Source organism: Perna viridis, chromosome 1, assembly GCF_037379345.1.
Source record: "Perna viridis isolate PV_CMFRI_1.1 ecotype Kerala chromosome 1, ASM3737934v1, whole genome shotgun sequence".
NCBI classification, from domain to species: Eukaryota; Metazoa; Mollusca; class Bivalvia; order Mytilida; family Mytilidae; genus Perna; species Perna viridis.
In genome coordinates, this window is record NC_142445.1 from 15,624,360 (window position 1) to 15,643,211 (window position 18,852).

The 18,852-nt window shown below is 30.6% G+C and overlaps 1 protein-coding gene and 1 long non-coding RNA gene across 4 annotated transcripts in view; one reads left to right on the forward strand and one right to left on the reverse strand.

The window, feature by feature from the left end:
* LOC148627431 (zinc finger protein 277-like) overlaps positions 1-18,852 on the reverse strand; it is a 35,449-nt gene that overhangs the window by 9,912 nt on the left and 6,685 nt on the right. For 2 of the 3 annotated variants that reach the window (XR_015920712.1, XM_088573132.1), the window contains exons 7-12: positions 17,133-17,178; positions 15,284-15,416; positions 12,764-12,840; positions 12,243-12,342; positions 11,333-11,425; positions 9,822-9,946 (exon numbers count right to left, since the gene is read on the reverse strand). Coding sequence is in view for 2 of the 3 variants with exons in the window: in XM_088573132.1 (XP_088429258.1) it covers positions 9,822-9,946; positions 11,333-11,425; positions 12,243-12,342; positions 12,764-12,840; positions 15,284-15,416; positions 17,133-17,178 (574 nt within the window). In the remaining variant the exon portion in view is untranslated. Of the gene's footprint in view, positions 1-9,806; positions 9,947-11,332; positions 11,426-12,242; positions 12,343-12,763; positions 12,841-15,283; positions 15,417-17,132; positions 17,179-18,852 lie in introns of all 3 variants that reach the window. The other variant, XM_088573144.1, reaches the window with a different exon arrangement.
* LOC148627432 (uncharacterized) lies at positions 6,490-18,713 on the forward strand. The gene is made up of 3 exons (XR_015920715.1): positions 6,490-6,549; positions 11,070-11,108; positions 18,266-18,713. It is a non-coding gene; the product is annotated as an uncharacterized LOC148627432 (long non-coding RNA).

An 18,852-nucleotide genomic window follows, 5' to 3' on the forward strand; every position in this document is an offset into this window, starting at 1 on the left:
CCATAAAATGCTTTAATAGTTTTAAAGCTATAATTTTCATAGATTGGCTAGTAATTGTCAAGTTTTATTGGAACTCTAGACACGCGACGTTTAATAAACTTCGTCTTAAACTGAAGGTCACATATTACATTCCATGCAAATTAAGGAAAAGTTCTTGATTTTCTTGTTGAAAGTGAATTCATAAAACATTTTGAAAGCATAATTAAAAAGATAAAAAAATGAATACAAAGCTATTTCAAATACCCCATCTTCACCTTACATGAAAAAACATGTATTTATACAGGGAAATTAAAATTCTAGTATTCACCTGAGCTTTAATTATGCAGAAAATTAAATAATTTACATATGTTACCCTATAAAAGAGAAAAAATAATTGCCCAGCTGTAAATGAAACCTCAAAAATGTAAAACATTTACAACTAAATAGGAGAAAATGTATGTTTACACCTCCATTAAATCATCATCCATTAGACTTTGAAGCCTAAAAGCTGTCACACTTAAAATAGTTTATAGCTGTCTTCTCCGATTCTTATATATTTGCTAATATAGAAAGGAACACAAACAACTTGGCCTTGAAACATGAATTAAAGATGAGGAATCTGTTCCATTTACATGGAAGAATTCGGGGGTTTAAAATTTAATCACACACAAAAAAACCAAAAAAAAAACAACACAAAAATTAAACTGTATCTTTGATATCTGGATATCAAACAGAACAACCACCTGTGGTGGAGATAAATGCAGACAAATCTGAATGAATGGACATAAAGAACATATATCTTCAAGAATACTTTGTTAGATTACAGATCTAGTTAGGAGAGGTTATAGCTTGATGCTGACAACATTATACTGCAAGCATGGCTATATTTACCTTCATGAAATATCCATGAAATAACCCCAGGCAAAAATGACCCTGTTTAATTGTTGAAACATTAAAAATTAACACCCACACAATAAAGTAAATCACAAAATACACCTGCAAAGATTTGCATGTTTACAATATTACATCACAATTTTCACAATAAAAAAATGACAGTCACCCTGAATCATAAGAATTCAGTTATATACAAACTATACATTCACTTTGTTGCAAAACCACCCTTTTAACAAACCTAACACTGTCCCTCCTTGAAAGCTATTAACCTTACAAGGTGGTATTCTTATATAAAATGTTATGATTGAATGCAGCCATTGTACAGGTGCAACTTTTTCAAGACATGTCTATACTGAAAAAAAAATTACAATGTTGCACATGATCATGGCATAAAAAATAGGTAAGTGAGCATGACCATTTCTTTCAAGCACCTTGTCACATCACATTAGAATAATGTCCTTTTATATTACCACTTTACAAAAGGTGTCCTTCTTATTTTTAATGATCATGCAGGCTAAATTCAAAAGAACATCTTCTAGATATCAAAACCAATTATATCAAAAAATTAATAGGTATTACTAAAAAAATCATAAAAAAAATAAGCTCATTGGTAATTATTAAATTTGGTTTTTATCTGATTCACACTATTAATATTATTTTTCAGAATGGAGAAATTGAAATTGTATCCAATATCTTACAAACAATTATTGTACATATTATTGTATTTTTAAAAAATATCATTGTAGTAAAGTTTTGTAATGTTTCAACTACTTGATTTTAACAATGCATGTTTTTTAAAAAGACCTTTACTTGAATAGTTTTGGCTGTTAAATGCAAATTATATACCAAGTAAATGCCTTCCTGTAGACTCCCTACACCATTAAGTTTTTAAAGAATAATTAAATGTAATTTTCTCAGCCTTTGACTAATGAAATGAACTAAGATTGTTTCTTTTTTGTAACCTAAGCATACAATTAATATGGAGATAGTTATAGGATAATAAAATCCTTTTGTGGTATTTAAGTATAAAATGACTTTCAGCTGCTTATTTTAAGCCAGTTGACAACACAATAAATAACTCCTAAAACATTTGTACTTTCATCTACTGAGTAAGCTTTCATGTCCCTTTGACAATAGGGAAATTCCTAGGTATTTTATTGCTTTACTGGATGTTAAGACAAACGGTGTTACATTTGTAGCATTACAATCATGAAGTTTTATTGTTAAGTAAAACTAAGGACTTGTATGAAACATAATAAGTTTAATCTAGTTAGACTAAACTGACTTTTTACCTGTAGTAGATTTGAATAATTTCCTAATTTTGCAATGTTCTGCAAATATAAAGTAAAGGACAGATAACTGTCAAAAGGAACAAGTTTCTTGCAACTTAAACAGAAATCCTGATTTCTGCCAATTATATGTATAGAGATCAGTAAATATGGGTCAGTTCCTAGTCACACACTCATATACCTGTCAAAAAGAATTAACAATTAATTTACTATGAAACAAAACAGCATTGATTATTAAATGGCTAGTAATTGTAAAGATTCTTTGGACCACCAGACTTGTAACATTTTATAAACTTGGTCACAAACAATCCATGCATATAATAATAATAATAATAATAATAATAATAATAAAATCTTTATTTCAAAAGGGTTACACAGTTAGTTTACAAGCTAATCTTCCCTGAGGCCCTTACACACAAAAACTATATCTACTAAAAATTAAAAATAAACACAACACAAAAACAAAAGCTGATTTGACAATACCAAATCACTTTAAGACAATACAATATTGAATATTAAAAAAAAAATAGTGTAAGCAGCAACAATTTTCTCTTTTAAGATACTCTATTCAAAAGTGTTAAGGTACTTCTTTAGATTGATTTTGAATGAGTTGCCAGTGGCTTGATTACGTAAATATTCGGGTAACTTATTCCACAAGACAGACCCATAATATATGAATGAATGTCTGAAAAGTTCAGTTTTAATTTTTGGAATTATCAAATTTCCTTGTTCAGCATTTCTTAGTGAATAAGGTTTGTTTCTTGAAACATAGTTAAACTTTTCTGATAGGTAACTTGGTGCTTCCCCATGGAGAGATTTATAGATTAATAGGTATTTGTGATATTTAATCCTTGTTTCTACTTTCATGATTCCTAATTTTTTGAACAAAGGTTCTGATGGAGAAAAGGGTTCAGCATCTAGAATGAGGTGGATTCTAAGTAACAAAATATGAAAGAAATTATATGAATGAATAACAGAGGAGTAACTAAGAGATAATAATAATAATTATTATAATAATAATAATAATAATTGGAGAAAAAGTTTGTGAAAAGCATAGGGTGACTACAAGGTGAGCACAGGGTAAAAAGTATATTCAAAGCATAGGGCAAAATTGAAAATGTGAAACTTTGTAGAACCTCTATGAGGTAAATCTTTTGTAAAAATTAATTACTTCTCCATGGCAAAACCACAGAAACAAATTTGACCTACCAAATAAATTAACCCATATAGACCCCTGACAGCTACTTAACCTTGCCTCATATGTAACCTTAACATGCAAGTGAATGTTAATATGAGAAGGTAACATGTATAGAATACTAAGTAACTGTAATACAAACTACTGTTCAACACAGTTACAATATACCTAATCACCGCCAGTACCCAGGAATGTACTCAGACTAACCCCTATCTGATCTGCTCAAAATCAAATCAATAAATGCCTGTATTATTGAATAAAAAAGACCACAAATATCTGTTTTTTAAATTTTTATGTTAGTTTTATTGTCAGTAAGAGATTTAAATACAAATATAGTCAAAAATTGATAAAGTATTCTGTCGCAGCTTTTATCTTTTTCCTCATCAAATTTCTTTCTGATAAAATGATGTCTGGAAGTTAAAATTGATAAAAATGATATCATCAGTTTGCACATTTTCAAAGTAAAAGATTTCCTCATTTATGACAGAGGTCTGAACTTAAGCCCTCATTAAAGAAAATGGAGACTATAAAACAACATATGAAAGAAACTGTATGAATGAATAACAGAGGAGTAAATAAGAGATAGCGTGTCACTATCGTTGATTTGGTAAATCCTTATTACACATGAAAAGTATCACAGAACAATATATGATCAACTCATGGTATAAAAGTTAAGTACCAATCTATATCAAATTCTGACACTGCTAAACATTGGTAGAGGTGATACAAATCAAAACAAAATCCAAATCTTTATTTCTGATAAAGGACCTACACAGGCCAATGACAAATATGACGCATTCAAAGTATGATTGAAACAATAATAAGCACATAACAGAACACATCTTTAAATAAGTTATAACCATCACATTCAGATGAAGGATCCTGGACTTTATATTACCCATATAGAGTTACATGCTAAAATAAGGTTGTATATGAACACCCATAAATAACTGTAGCATACATGTACATTACATGTACATTATATATTTTTAATGTTCATTGTTGGCTTTCCAGCAGTGCAGAAATATCCACCAAACAAACAAACAATGCATTCTCGGTCTACATATGCCATATTTTAACGTAACTACAGTTCTATTTATAGATCTGTATTTTGGAGAAAACAATATAATCTTCTGCCTTTAAAATCAATCAAAGCAAGAACAACAACTCTGGTGTCATTTAAATGATTTTCATCTCAAAGGTACAAAAACTGATGACAAACTACGACTTAGATTATATGACCTGCAACTGTTTCAGAATTAGAAATAAAAAGTGGATTTTCTGACAAGCATGTATCACCTTCAGTCAGGATATTTATAAAGCATGTTGCTTAAATTTGTACTTCTGCACCAAATTTACGAGGATGTCTTGTATGTATGTCTATTGGAATTATTAGCTGTAGGAATTCCAAACAGTAATATATGTGAACAAGACCAATACATGTAGCATATATTTATCAGCACAAAAGTGTCTTCAATATGTTTATAAACACTAATCAAGTTTAAATACTACATTGTTGGTTACAAATTTCCATGTGTTAATGTCCTAATGATAGCATTTACTGCTGAAAAAATGGCTAAGTTCAACATGCTACAAATGTAGAGGAAAAAATTATCAAACTTCTTCATTATAAAAAACACATCTTCAACATGTAAATAATCACTGTGCAAAGTTTGAATAATATTACTCTAATACATATTGAGTTACAGATAACATTCCCAACATAAAATGAGAAACAATAGCTAAGTTCAGCATGCTAAAATGTAGGGAAAAAAAATATTTTTTTCCATAATATGTGGTGCACATCTTCAATATATATTTTTGAATAATTTTTGAGTTACAGATTACATAAAGTAGGTACTGTTCACAACATAAAGTGACAAAAATGGCTAAATTCAATGTGCTCAAAACATAGGTAAAATCTAAATTAATTTTCTCCATAATAAAAAGTGCACATCTTCAACATGTATATAATCACTGTACAAAGTTTGAATAGTACTGCTTAAATTCTTTTCGAGTTATAGATTACACAAAGTAAGTACCCATTAATGTGATGTATACACAGCTGGAAGAATGGATGGACGGATGGAGCTGAGTGGCTACAAAGACATTTTAAACAAATTGGACATTGTGCTTAATAACTATGTGAAGTTTCAATCCTCACTGGTAAATAACTAAAAAATAAACCTATTTTTACATACAGACAGACAGACTCTACATCCATCCTTATGACATTATTTAAAAGATTTCAAGTACACTATAGCTATACATGAATGGATCAACAGAAACAAATTAGATAATTGTTGTTATTTTTCTCATATTATAATTTACTTCTTCCAAAAACTGTTTTGAAAATATAACAAAGTTTTGATTATATTTTAGGCATTTTTAGCGCATATCAGAAACAAAAATCATTCCTTAACATTACCCTATGTAATCTTTGGAAGTATTGATGTAATTCAAACACTACAAGCTTTGTAAACCAAACACAAGACTATTATCATTTGTAAATTTGTTATATCAAAATCTCAGTAGGACCCATCAAAGATCTATCCACTATAGCCCTTAAATAATCATTAATTTGCTTTTTCCAACATAACATATTTATCAAGTATGCTACTTAGTCCTATTTTAGCAAAACTGTGACTTCAGCAAGAATCAAACCTATTCATCAACATTACCTAAGACTGTTTCTCCTTAAACAAATTATATGCACATTTAAAATGAAAACCATTGATTTCCTTGACAAAGGGGATTAACTCCAGCAGTACATAAAATCATTTATCACACGAGGTATATGTTAAGTATACAATCTCATTTAAATGAATTTCTGTTTAAATATTCAAGTACAAACTCAGTTCTGCAATTATTTAGATATTCATTTGATTATATGTTATCAAAAGAATTTACCATGCTGTTGGTAAACATGGTATTACCACCTTGAAAGTAATTACTTCTAGTATAGAACTCAGGATGTGTGGTCTTTATGATTTAAAGACAGCACATTGCCATCATAAATGGACATAATTAGTAGAGAAATAAGTAGTAAGCATTAATGTATTTATTTAACCATACTCAATTAAATATTTGGTTACCCATAAATATATGTCCATTTTAATTTATTACAGATTCAACAGATTTCATCACTTCAATTGAAGAATAATATTTTTTAGTCAAGATCAATCAATGAAAGTAAGGGTTGATCATTTAAATAGCCAATTTCTAAGTGTGACAATGAAAGCTATTTTTTTTCTTGTTTTTATCCATGATACAACTTTCTGAAAGTTGGAAGTACCTATACTTAAGATCTTTTAAAACATTGTTCATTCACATATGTGAAATTCTACATTTTACTGTACTTAACTTGGGACAACACATACATGTAGTTTTTCATAGACATAGAAGATACTCTAGATCTTCATTATGACCTCACATAAAAACCAATACTTCTTTAACATACAGCATGATGAACAACACATCAGGAACAATGTAATATGAGAGTCCATGTAGACAATACATTTCTTTAACATTAAAATAAATGAAAGAGAGAAAACAAGAATTTATCTTCAGAAATTTCAAACCAAAATACAAAGTTCCCCACTGACCTGGTGTTTGCAAAAATGGCCAACACAAGTTTCTACAATCACTTTTCCATAGCCATACTTGTATTTAAAATGATTGAACCTTACTGATACACATAAACAATCTATCTAAAACCATGAGCTCAGTTGTTTTACAGTTGTTTGGCACTATGTTTTAGAGGACATTGAACAAAAGAACTCTATAGATTAGGGAAATGGCTGCATTTGTGGTTTACTTAATATAGGTTCAATGCCTCATCATGGCAATTTTCCATTTCAAAGTTTTTCAGTCAAATCTTAGCAACATTCTTTTAAATCCAAAATATTTTTTCTTGAATAAATTGCAGGTTCTCCACATTATAAATCTGTATGAATTAAATGAAAACATTGTAAAAATGATACAATTAAATCATAGAAAAAGCAGCAAACACTAGCTTAAACTAGAAGAAATGTATCGTAAAGATGAAAATGTGCCTCACTCAAAAAGGATGTTGATGCTTGATTGAACAAAAGTCACAAAGATATTGTACAACTGAGGACAAACATACCGGTACAATTCAACTTAGGACAAGCAATGATAAGACAATTCAATAGGCAATTAGTTTTCAAGTGGTGACTGAAGTACTAGTCAGACATGTATGACCATAGAACACAATGAATGATTCTTAGCAAAATTGAAAAAAAGGCTGATTTTTTTCTTTTTTCAATTTTGAAAAGGTGGGTATTTCGATTTAACACATGCACTTTTGTTCATTTTCTGTTTTTTTTAAACACTAGTGCTCTTTTATAAAAATGATACATTTCATGAGATGGGAATAATTTAACCAATAACTCAATAATTTTAAGACTTTAAAAAATATATATCTAATAAAGCCTGTCTAAATTGAACCCCCCTCAGACTTGAAAATGTGTTGCGTATAGACAGATGTTCAGTATATAAAGTGTATAAAAATACACTTTGAGCTGAGACAAAAGGACTTAAAAAAGTGTTTGGTTTAGACAGTTTTTTTGGAGTACAGTTTAGACAGGTATCACCATGGTTAACCCTTGTCTGATTTGCTAATATACTTTTTATCATGAATGGATACAAATATTTTGCTGTAAAAACCAAAAATAAAACATCAGAGCAGAAAAACTTTTTTTTTTGGCAATTGACTCTAAAACTACAGCAGATAATAAAATCTGACAGGAGGAAAATTGTGTAGAATGACAAATCTATTTGCATGTAAATTTTGATTTTCTTTCCAACATTCATTCAAGAATTATTGATCTTCCTTAAGATAAAAATTCTAAAATGACTTCCTACTATAATACTATGAGAATAAACCTGTTGTTCAAGTAATGATTAACAACCAATATCATAAACATTCAATGACAAAGATTAAAAATACCATAGATTAAAGAAATGATTCATGGAAACTCAAGGAGGATAAAGTGATTAACATAAATGGCCAGACTAAGTTAAAACAATGAAAAACTTAAATCACTGTGAATTATTTAGATTCTGAAAAGTAAGTTATAGTTTTCTTACTTATTTTTCATAACCAAAGGTCTCATAAGGAGACCATCACATAAGTACCACCAGTTAACAGTTGGCAATCATTCAATATATTACATGCATTTACATAGTCAAAAGCCAGCATACATTACATTTCAACATGCATGAATAATAAGACTCCTAATAGGGTATGTAAGTCTCGTCATGTGACTCCGTGATTTCATGAGAATGGATCCTCATCTCCCATTCAAATGCATAGAGATTCGTCATTAACATAGCATTGAGTACAATGTTAAAAGCAAAATATATTTTTGTGAAAAAATACTGATAAAAAATGACAAATATCTAGTTCTACTGAATAAAAATGTTAAGAAAAGCATAGAAATAGAAGATTTTGCGAAGTGATACAGTGTTTTCATTTCCTGGAAGTGAACAATAAAATGCAGACCAGCCTTCGGATTTCAATACGTTCTACATCTAAAAGTTACACATGTAGAGGTTGGACTCTGAACAGATGAAGCAAACATGGACATAATATTCAAGCTTGTTACAGCTTTGAATTTGATTGCGATTAAATATTTGACACAAAATATATAAAAAGAAAAAAGAAGTTTACATCATTATAAAAAACTACTATACAACAAAGTTTGTTGAAAATTGTTATTGTGCAATTATGGATAAAGTCCATATTTATGAATAACACAAAATCAGAAATTCATAACAATGGAAGAGCTAACATCGGTAATAATAAACTATTTTTCAAAGTTTCATGAAAAGTGGTACAGCCATTCTGGAAATGTCCCATAACTCTACACCATAAACTTGGAGATTTGCAGAAATTGAAAGGAAGCATCCATCAAATATAAATAATCAATTCACCAACATTTCGTTTTCATTGCTGCAGGGATTTTGAGTTATAGTCCCAAAAACATAAAATCACCCATTTATGTATGGAAAAAGTCCTGTTATGCAAAGAAGAAGTGGAAATGTATAAATATCAAAAGAAAGAAAATATCAACCAAAGTTTCTCATTGTTGGCAGCATGTTTTAGTTATTGTGTTAAGTGTGAACGACGGAAGGACTTCAGTATACCATCAGGGGTTCAAATTAGTGAAGGTCTGAGGTCCAGGATCCTTGGTTTCTGACCCAGGACTGTTAATATTTCATTAACATAGGTCCTGAACCTTCAATACACTACATTAAATTTCTAATGATCACCACTACGATTTTGCAGTTTTTGCTTTTATTTTAAGAACAAGCAGATAGGGAAAAGGTTTCAATTGCTGAACTGTTTTTAATTATAAAAATAAAGCAAATCCTTAATAAAACATCAGTATACGATCGCTTCCTAGAATTATTTCTTAATTTACCACTAATAAACTCACTGCGGTTGATCCCATGTAGCAATCTGTGGTATATTATTTGTATGACCCTGTCTGTGCATGTGGTCCATCAGATCTGTTCTCTCATCAAACCTCTGTTGACACCCAAAACACACACCTAAATGAACCTAAGAAAATACAAATAAACAGAAATATTGTTATGATAATATGATAATCCACCTTGACAAGATGGAATAATACCAATAAGTTTTCTTGTAATTACGAAATTACAATTTTAATTATATTTTTCACAAACACATTCCCGCCTTTGATTTCACTTTCACAGTGAAATGTATTTATGGTTAACAAATGGTAGTGGGAAGACTGAGTTTAATAAAACAAAAAAAAACCAAAAAACTATACTAGGGAGGCAATATTTCTTCCAAAACTTGAGGAATTGCTTTTACAAAACATACCCAGAACAAAAAAGAGTATTTGTTTTGAATGTTTGTAAATTGGGTAAACACATCATTTTAACTCAAATTGTTCATAAAATCTGTCTTGATACAACTCCTGAATTATGTCCAATGACCTATTTGTGTCAGAGAAACAATGTTTATAAACTGTTATACCTTTAAAGCCTTTGGATTAAGTAAAACCAAGAAACAACCTTAAACTATTAAGAACCTTGAAGAAATACAGGTAACAAGGATTTTATAACACTTTCTCAAATAAAATTTTAAAACTTTTTACACTTATGACAGCTAGTGTTATAAAATCCTTGTTACCAGTATTTCTTCAAGGTTTTTAATAGATAAAACCTACCAAGACAAAACCTATGGAAAATCTAGAGAAATCCCTTTCCCACCAAAATTTCAAATGCTTACACAGGCAAATGTGCCACACATGGGAATCATATGGTTTGCATCATATGATTATCATATGAATTGAGCACCATATAATAATCATATGTTTCATATAACATATGATAATCACATGATTATCATATTGTTAATCACATTTTTCACAAACATATGATTATCATATGTTTTCAAGCTCATATCATCATGCTCTTTAACATTCATGATCATTTTTTGGTTTTTCACTCTTTCCAGTCGATTATTCTATTAATATGAAAATTATAAAACCTCTACTAGTGTCAATTTCACAAAAAGTCGTAAGAGTAAAGTTATAAATCATAACTTGGTCAAAAAACAATTCTTATTATTTATTTTCTAATCAACTCCAGTCAAAATTTAGATTGTTTCCTTAATCAAAATCTTATTTAGTCTAGAATTATTTGAATTACAGACTGTGGACCAATCAATGTTAATGACACCACAGTACCAAGTAAGTATATGAAAAATAGCCTATTGTACCCAGAAGAGACATAACCAATCAAAAAGCTTATAACAAAATCACATTAAATAATTAAGTAAAGGTTTACACTGATGTGCCTGTCTTAATTTAATGGATGTGCAGTTGAACTGTAGAGTTATAAGCCAGAGCACGGCTCAATACAGTAAACACTGAACATCCAGAAGTAGAGTGGAAGCATGTGTAACTCCACTTACCTGCCTCCTAATGTAATTAATTAATTTGACCTGCTGGTAAAAATTCAGATTCAGTCTCAATTTAATTTCTTTCAAATCAACATCATGGAGCTCCTATAAAAAATAGTGATTATGAATGGAGAAAGTTTTCAAAGCCAAACCTCTAAATTCCAAAATTTTGTTGACTGGAAATCCTTCAGTAGGCCTCATAGAAACTGTATTAGACAATAAGAGTGGAAATGAAAGTTGGTCACTGGAGATATTAACACGTTACATTTAGTTGCATTCTACTACAGAAAAGTACAGGAAAATTTCTTGCCAGAATTTTTTAAACTATAACCAGTCAAAAAATATTTCATGATATATAGCAAGTCCAAGGAATTGAACACAGCAAGAGTTGTTTTTAGGACATAACAAATGTTTTTGAACAGTTTCATCGATTATCTTGTGATATGATGAATCACCTCCTGCCTAGTGTTTAAACAGAACCATACTTAATTACAGTTAAAACTGTCTCAACCAAACTCCTCTAGTTTGGTTCATACAGGTGTTCAGTTGATTCAGGTTCAAAACCCATTTTAACTAATGTCTGGTTTTAGGTTTATTCAGGGTTTGGTTTAGATAGGTTTCAGTGTATTTTAGTTATAAATCTGTCATCAATCATTTAATAATTAACCATCAGTTTTATCAGAGAGTGCCAGAGATTTGTTCTGACCAAGTCTTTTTTTTTTAATAATTGAAAACATTTTCCGATAATCCTGAAAATTTAGAAGTTAAACCTCTTTATTGAAAACATACTATAATAAACAACTATAAAAACAGACTATAGTTCTTTGTCCAATTAGTCAAAAAGTTTTAATACATGTGTACTAGACAAATTAATTTCTTCATGAACACCATATGTCAATATCTCACAATAATATTTACTTACCTGCATATGAGAGTGTAATTTATCTGGAACACTTGATGAGAATTCACAGAACAAACAGACAGCTTGAGCCCCTGGCTCTTCCCAATCTCCATAACTATTTCTGAAATTAAAAAAAGAACTTTAACCAAATGTTCAGTCTAAATTATTTGTATATATTATAAGATCTATGTACTACAATGCATGTTATGGACTTTATTGGACGTGATATACATAGTAAGTGAGGGCTGAATGGTTAAAAGTCTATTCACAGTAGGACATAACAGATAATGCTGGAATATTCTGTGTTTGGTTTACAAAGGTTTCTGTGGTTATTCCAGATTAATATTTGCGACAGTATATTTTCAACATACTAATCTTTGGCAAAATACATTTTACTAAATAATTCCTATTTATTGATTACAAGGTACCAGTATTACAATTTTTTCTCAACTGAAGTTTATGCAGGTGGTTTTTTTTTTATTTCTAGTAAAATCAGTAAAATCCCAAGTACAAAAACTTTAAGAAATATAAAATGACCTTACTCGTCATCAGTTTCAGCATCAGTATCAATATTTGTATCATCCTCTGACTGTATAGCTTCCCAGTTCTTTCCTAATTCCTGTAATTATAGTAACTCTTTATGAGGTGGAAAAGTCATCTTGCAATGAAACTAGAGGCTCAAGAGAGCCTGAATCGCTCACCTGGTTAACCATTTGCTTATTTGAAAAACTTGAGGAAAGAGAGAGGCTATTTTTAGTATAGGCAGCCATTTCTATTCACTGATTGAAAATCACAACAGTCATTTTGAGCACAATACACTAAAGAACTATTATGCTTATTTTCATTTAATGATCTTAAATGGTTTTAGAGAAGAAGATTTTCAAAGTTGTACATGTGAAAAAAAACCAACAAAAAAACTGTTTCAGGGGTCGTAACTCCTACATTAGTCAATGAATGGTTTTGAAAATTTCGACATAAGTCCTTCTCATGATGCTTAACAATTTTACCATGCCAGAAATTTGCTAAAGCAACGGTTTTTGAGTTATTTGCAAAAAACTGCCTTCTGACCCCTATGTTCTATCTTTAGTAACGGCGGCCATATTTTTTCATGAATCAACAATTGAAAAGGTCATTTTCTGTGGGATACCCTAAGGAACATAAATGCAAACTTTCATTGAATTTTGTGCAATGGATTTTGAGAAGAAAATTTTCAAAGTCGCACATGCGAAAAATGCAAAAAAAACTATTTCAGGGGCCGTAACTCCTACATCAGTTGACCAATTGTTTTGAAAATTTTTGCACAGGTCCATCTTATGATGCTGAACAATATTACCCATGCCAAAAATTTGCTAAAGGCAACGGTTTTTGAGTTATTTGTAAAAAACTGCAATCTGACCCCTATGTTCTATTTTTAATAACAGCGGCTATATTTTTTACGGATAAAAAATCCCAACAGTCATTTTGTGCACAACACCCTAAGGAACAATCATGCCAAGTTTAAAATCTATCAGTCCAGTAGTTTCAGAGGAGAAGATTTTTAAAAATTTGTCCACGGCGACAAGAGCCGCCAAGTGGTGAGCTAAAAAAAGTGTATGAGGATATTTAAAACTGATTTCTGTTTCTAACACCAATCTTGAAACACAATACATCTGTACCATCTTACTTCATAATGTAATAATGATAAAATATATGGAAATATATTTTTTTTTTTGGTACTTAGTGCAGGTCTCAAAAATGAATTTCAGTTTTTTTTTTTCATTTACATGGAGCCCCGAGCAGGTCCAGGTGTCAAAAGAATAGGCCCGCAGCTGCGCTAAGCTTGTCGTAAAAGGCGACTAAATAGTACTCAGAAACCTAGCCGGGGGCTAGGTGCTCAGCCCACAGAGCAACTGGGATGTGTGCCCCAGGCGGTGGAATGGGGTACCCCTGGCGTGTTACATGCTGGGGTTGTTAGGCTATAATACGCAAACCGTAGTGGTGCACCGTGTTGGGATAGATGTCACGCACGTTAAAGAACCTTGCTGTGGTATTCGCTAGGAGTAGGAACCTTTGCGCTCCGCCACAGGAGGCTGAATTGCCCGACCTTACCCATCCCCCCTTTTCTAGTGGCAACCAAAGTTTGTCGACCCTATTATCCTTGTGTCCCATCCCTTTTTTTTCCTTTTCATCATTATTTCATGTTCATTTTATCATCCATTTCATATTCATCGTCTGAATATAGCTGAAATATTGCTGCTCGGACGTTAAACCCCAACAATCAATCAATCAATCAATCAATCATTTACGTGGATGTTGTACAGAAAATTCAGACAAAATTTTATACAACAATAAGGTCTATGAAAACAGCACCTGTGAAGTGAGAATCAATATATGAAATATGTTTGGAAGCAAACCACATGTACCTGGAACTCTAAAGATGAGCTTTCATGAAACTACTATGGAAGTACTTTAATTCGTGGATACCAAGTTTCATGGATTTGGGAAGAAACACAAGATGGTGGATTCTTTAATTTGTGGTTTGAGGTTTTCAGTTTACACACCTATCTCCTTTTCTTTGGGAACCAAATTTCGTGGTTTGGCCTACCCACAAAAAACCATTAAGATTGGTACCCAACAAGCAATAGTACTTTCACAGTATAACAATGTACAAACACTTTGTTGTCTACAAGAATGGCAATATATATTTCTTGTTGCCCACTCAACAATTACACATTTGTAGTTGTATTTTCTGATTTGATTTAAAGCTTGCTGTTAAATGTAATATGTATTAGTGCTCACTGAATGCACAGTTTGTAAATTTAGACAATTTATATTTAAAGTATCTTTTAAAATTAATAACAGAAAATTTGCACTGTTTAATTCATTTTGTATTTTTCTTGCCATTCAATCCTCCATCTGTACAAGTTTGTTTGTGAACTATCATCAGAAACCTCCGTATACATTAAAAACCAATCTGGATTAACAGCCAGACAGGAAGCCAAACTTGGCCTCTCTATTTTCAGGAAATGTTGGAACAATGATACATAGATTAACAATTTTAAAAATAATATAAAAATTCTTACCAAATAATTAATCATATAGAACTTGTCATAGGACTTATTCTTTGGGTTTATTTTTCTATGTTGTTTTTTCCTCATATGTTCTTTCAGTACAGTCCTGTCTCTGAAAATCTTCTCACAGTAAAGACATTGCAAGCTAAAATTAAGAGAAATTTACATTTTAGACAAATAAGTAAATATTGTAAAGGTGCAGGGGCATTAGGCTATCAATATTGCCCAAAAATATCAACTTAAATTCTTCAAAGTATACTTAAATATATGGCAACACCGCCTGCACTAAGTCCAGTGCCCTAATTCATTATAATGACATCATAATGGTGCTGTAATTATACATCATTTAACAAAAACTGATGAGAATTGTAAATTTTTTTTTCCAGATATATCTACATCCAGAAAACTATTCAAAAACAACTTTATATTTTCACATATAATAAACTATGTAATAATGTATGTATTCACTAAATATAAGTTTCTTGGGTGTGGACACCATTTCCTGTCAAAAAATATGACTGTAAAGTGGCCAAAGAGTACAACATTGAAAAAAAGTATCGGACTACTAGACAACTTCAAGCAATAGTTCTGTCCTTTTCATGGCAGAATTATCAGAAATCTTTAGGTTTTATTCATTTGTTAAAAATTCAAGTCTTCAAATTCATAATTAAATCTTTCAACATTTTATGATTAATTTTCAGTAGTTTTTCAGGCTAATGAGAGCCTTTATTGCCTTGTCTTCTTTGGAAATAATTGTAATGTTTATTTCAGTTAACTAATTTTGTTGGCAAATTTAACAATATTTAAGGAATGACTGTTATATTTTTTTGGCCTATGAAGAAATAAGGTCAATCATGTGTTGCACACTAAATAACTTATACAGGTTATTTTCATGTGTGCGACATGAGCATTGAAATTATTTCAAATTGACCAAAAAAAATTAACAATAATTCCTTATAATTTAATTTCAGTATCAACTTTCAACATGTAAATTATTAAAAAAGGTTGATGACATGATAGTTGCATTATGAAATTTGGTCTATGAGAGCATAGACAATTTTTTTTATCCAATCAGGAAGCATAAGACTTCTGAAATTAAACTATAAATTCATTATTCATATATCAATGAAGATGAATTTCTTTCTACATCTAAAATATTAAAGTACATTACATAATAAATTGCAATTATATTACAGGAATAAATAAAAAAATATAATTCTTCATGTTCATCAGCATATGATGAATAACCTTCAAATATAAAAAATATAAAAATTCGTTGAGTATCTAGGAGGAGTTTCACTTATGAGATGATAACATGTTTATGGTGAAGGTTTCATTATCTTACTTCACAGGTATTCTACAATATTTATATTCTATCATGCATATCTGCATTCAATGTTTCACCTTCCTATTAAGTTTCATCAAAATCTTTTGAGGACATTTTACAAATTATTAGTATGTAAAACCATTTAGTGGGATTGTCTCATTTTTATCAGACAATATTTATTCTAGATATTTTGATGCCTTACCAATTTTTACAGTCAATAAATATGCACTGAGTGGTTTAGGGGGGAGTTGAGCTTAACAAATATGCAGGCAAACAAACATACAGACAGACCAACCTACTGACCAACAGTGAATTGCACATCCAGTGGTAACCAGAATTTTTATGACAAACATTTTCTCTATCAAACCTTTTAGTGTAACATAGCAAAAGTCCACAAAACAAAAAAGTAGATATCAAACATCAATCAAAATTGCTACCAGTGACAAAAATTTGGACAGATCGAAGGAACAAAAAGGTGATTTCAATAATTCATTGGATTAATTCAATTTATGTCTCCATTTAAAAGATACTTACTTATTAAGTTTCTCTTGAAGTAAACTCAAAAACTCATCTTTATAGACTAAAAAAGAATATAATCTGAATGAAAAAAACTGAGGATCATTTTAACTTTACATCACTGCTAACATTTATGTAAAATATTATGTACGAGATAACATTTTTCCCCATGAAGGGTTTTTCATTTTAAGTGTCAACAGTTGAAAGGCAGGATTGTGAATCTCAAACCAATGGACACTGAATGTTCTGCTAAAGGATTGGACAAAGAATGAGTGAAGGTTTGAGAATTCCAAACCCTTCTTTTCAACAATTAACATACTTTATTACCAGAAAATAGCATTCCAGCCAAACAATGAGAAATTCAATAAAACTCTATGTGGAATCATATTATGATGAATTAAGGAAACAATAGTGTTTAAAACATTGTGCACACAGGTGAGATCAAAATATTGCATACTCAAAAATTTAGAAAAATATTCCTCTAATCCAGATTACAATAAAAAGCTTTGCACAGCACAGCATGATACAGCCACAGCATAATGAACTATGGTCACTTGAGGCAAATGTGGATACAATATCACTTTTTGACACGCTTAAGCATAGGGACTTACAGATCATTATTGACAAAATACTGCACAAAATCAAATTGAATTAAAGGTTTAAGAAGTTCTGCTTTCAGGATACTTATAAAAGACCTTTGCATTGAATCCCTTTAATTTAAAAGGGTAAGAAATATCTGAAATCTGATTTGAAAATGCAGGCAAGAAATTCCATAAGGAATCTAGTTTTTAAAAAATCTGAAAATCAGACAAAAATAAATAAAATGCAAAATTCTATGAAATGCTTATATAGACCCCTAATTCTAAATCAGTTGAGGCCATAACCACCAAAATATATACCAGATTTCCTTATGTGGTTTTGAACCTTGTTATTAATTTTATAAAGATCAACTAACTGATATTTAAGTTACTGCACAAAAACCAAATGTCTATGGACAACAATGATGCAAACACAGGCAAGAATGATAGTGTCATACCATTAAACAACCCCTGTCGCACACAGTGCAAATTATACTGCTTTTATTGCATAACCATTTTCATACTACTCTTATGAAAGGTTCCAAGCGTAACATCAATTTTCTTACGTTTCAGTGTGACATGGCTGATAAAAAACAAGTGTCAGATGTGAAACTGCAGTGAAACCAATGGACACCATGTGTACTATGAAAACAGATAAATGCTAGTAATGACATGTTGCTGACATTAAAGGGAGCAAATGAGAAAAAAGAGAGGGTTGTGATCATACCAAAGTACTTCAACCCAGCTGCTTTATTTTAGCTGTACCTGTGTATAATGTTGTTTTGGGCCAGCTGCAGACAACCCCATGGTGTGAGGGTTTCATTTGTCATTCAAAGGTGGCCATGGGAAGATATTTTTCATCCCCTTGGGATTTTTGTCTCTTTGACATATTCACCATTTCCATTCTCATTATATTTTTGTTGCAAGCTTATTGCATCGTTCAGCTCAGCCCAAATACAAGTTAACAACAATCATCATGATAAAGATCTGTGTCTTGATTGAAATGATTTCCATTACTAATGTTAAAAAGTTGATATTCTGAATTGATAAAAATATTGAGAAAGAAATAAGGAGATGAGAAACCTTACATATGTGTAATTTTATCATCTTGCTGTTTCCTGTAAGCAATATCATACATTTAAGTAATCAAATATTCCTAG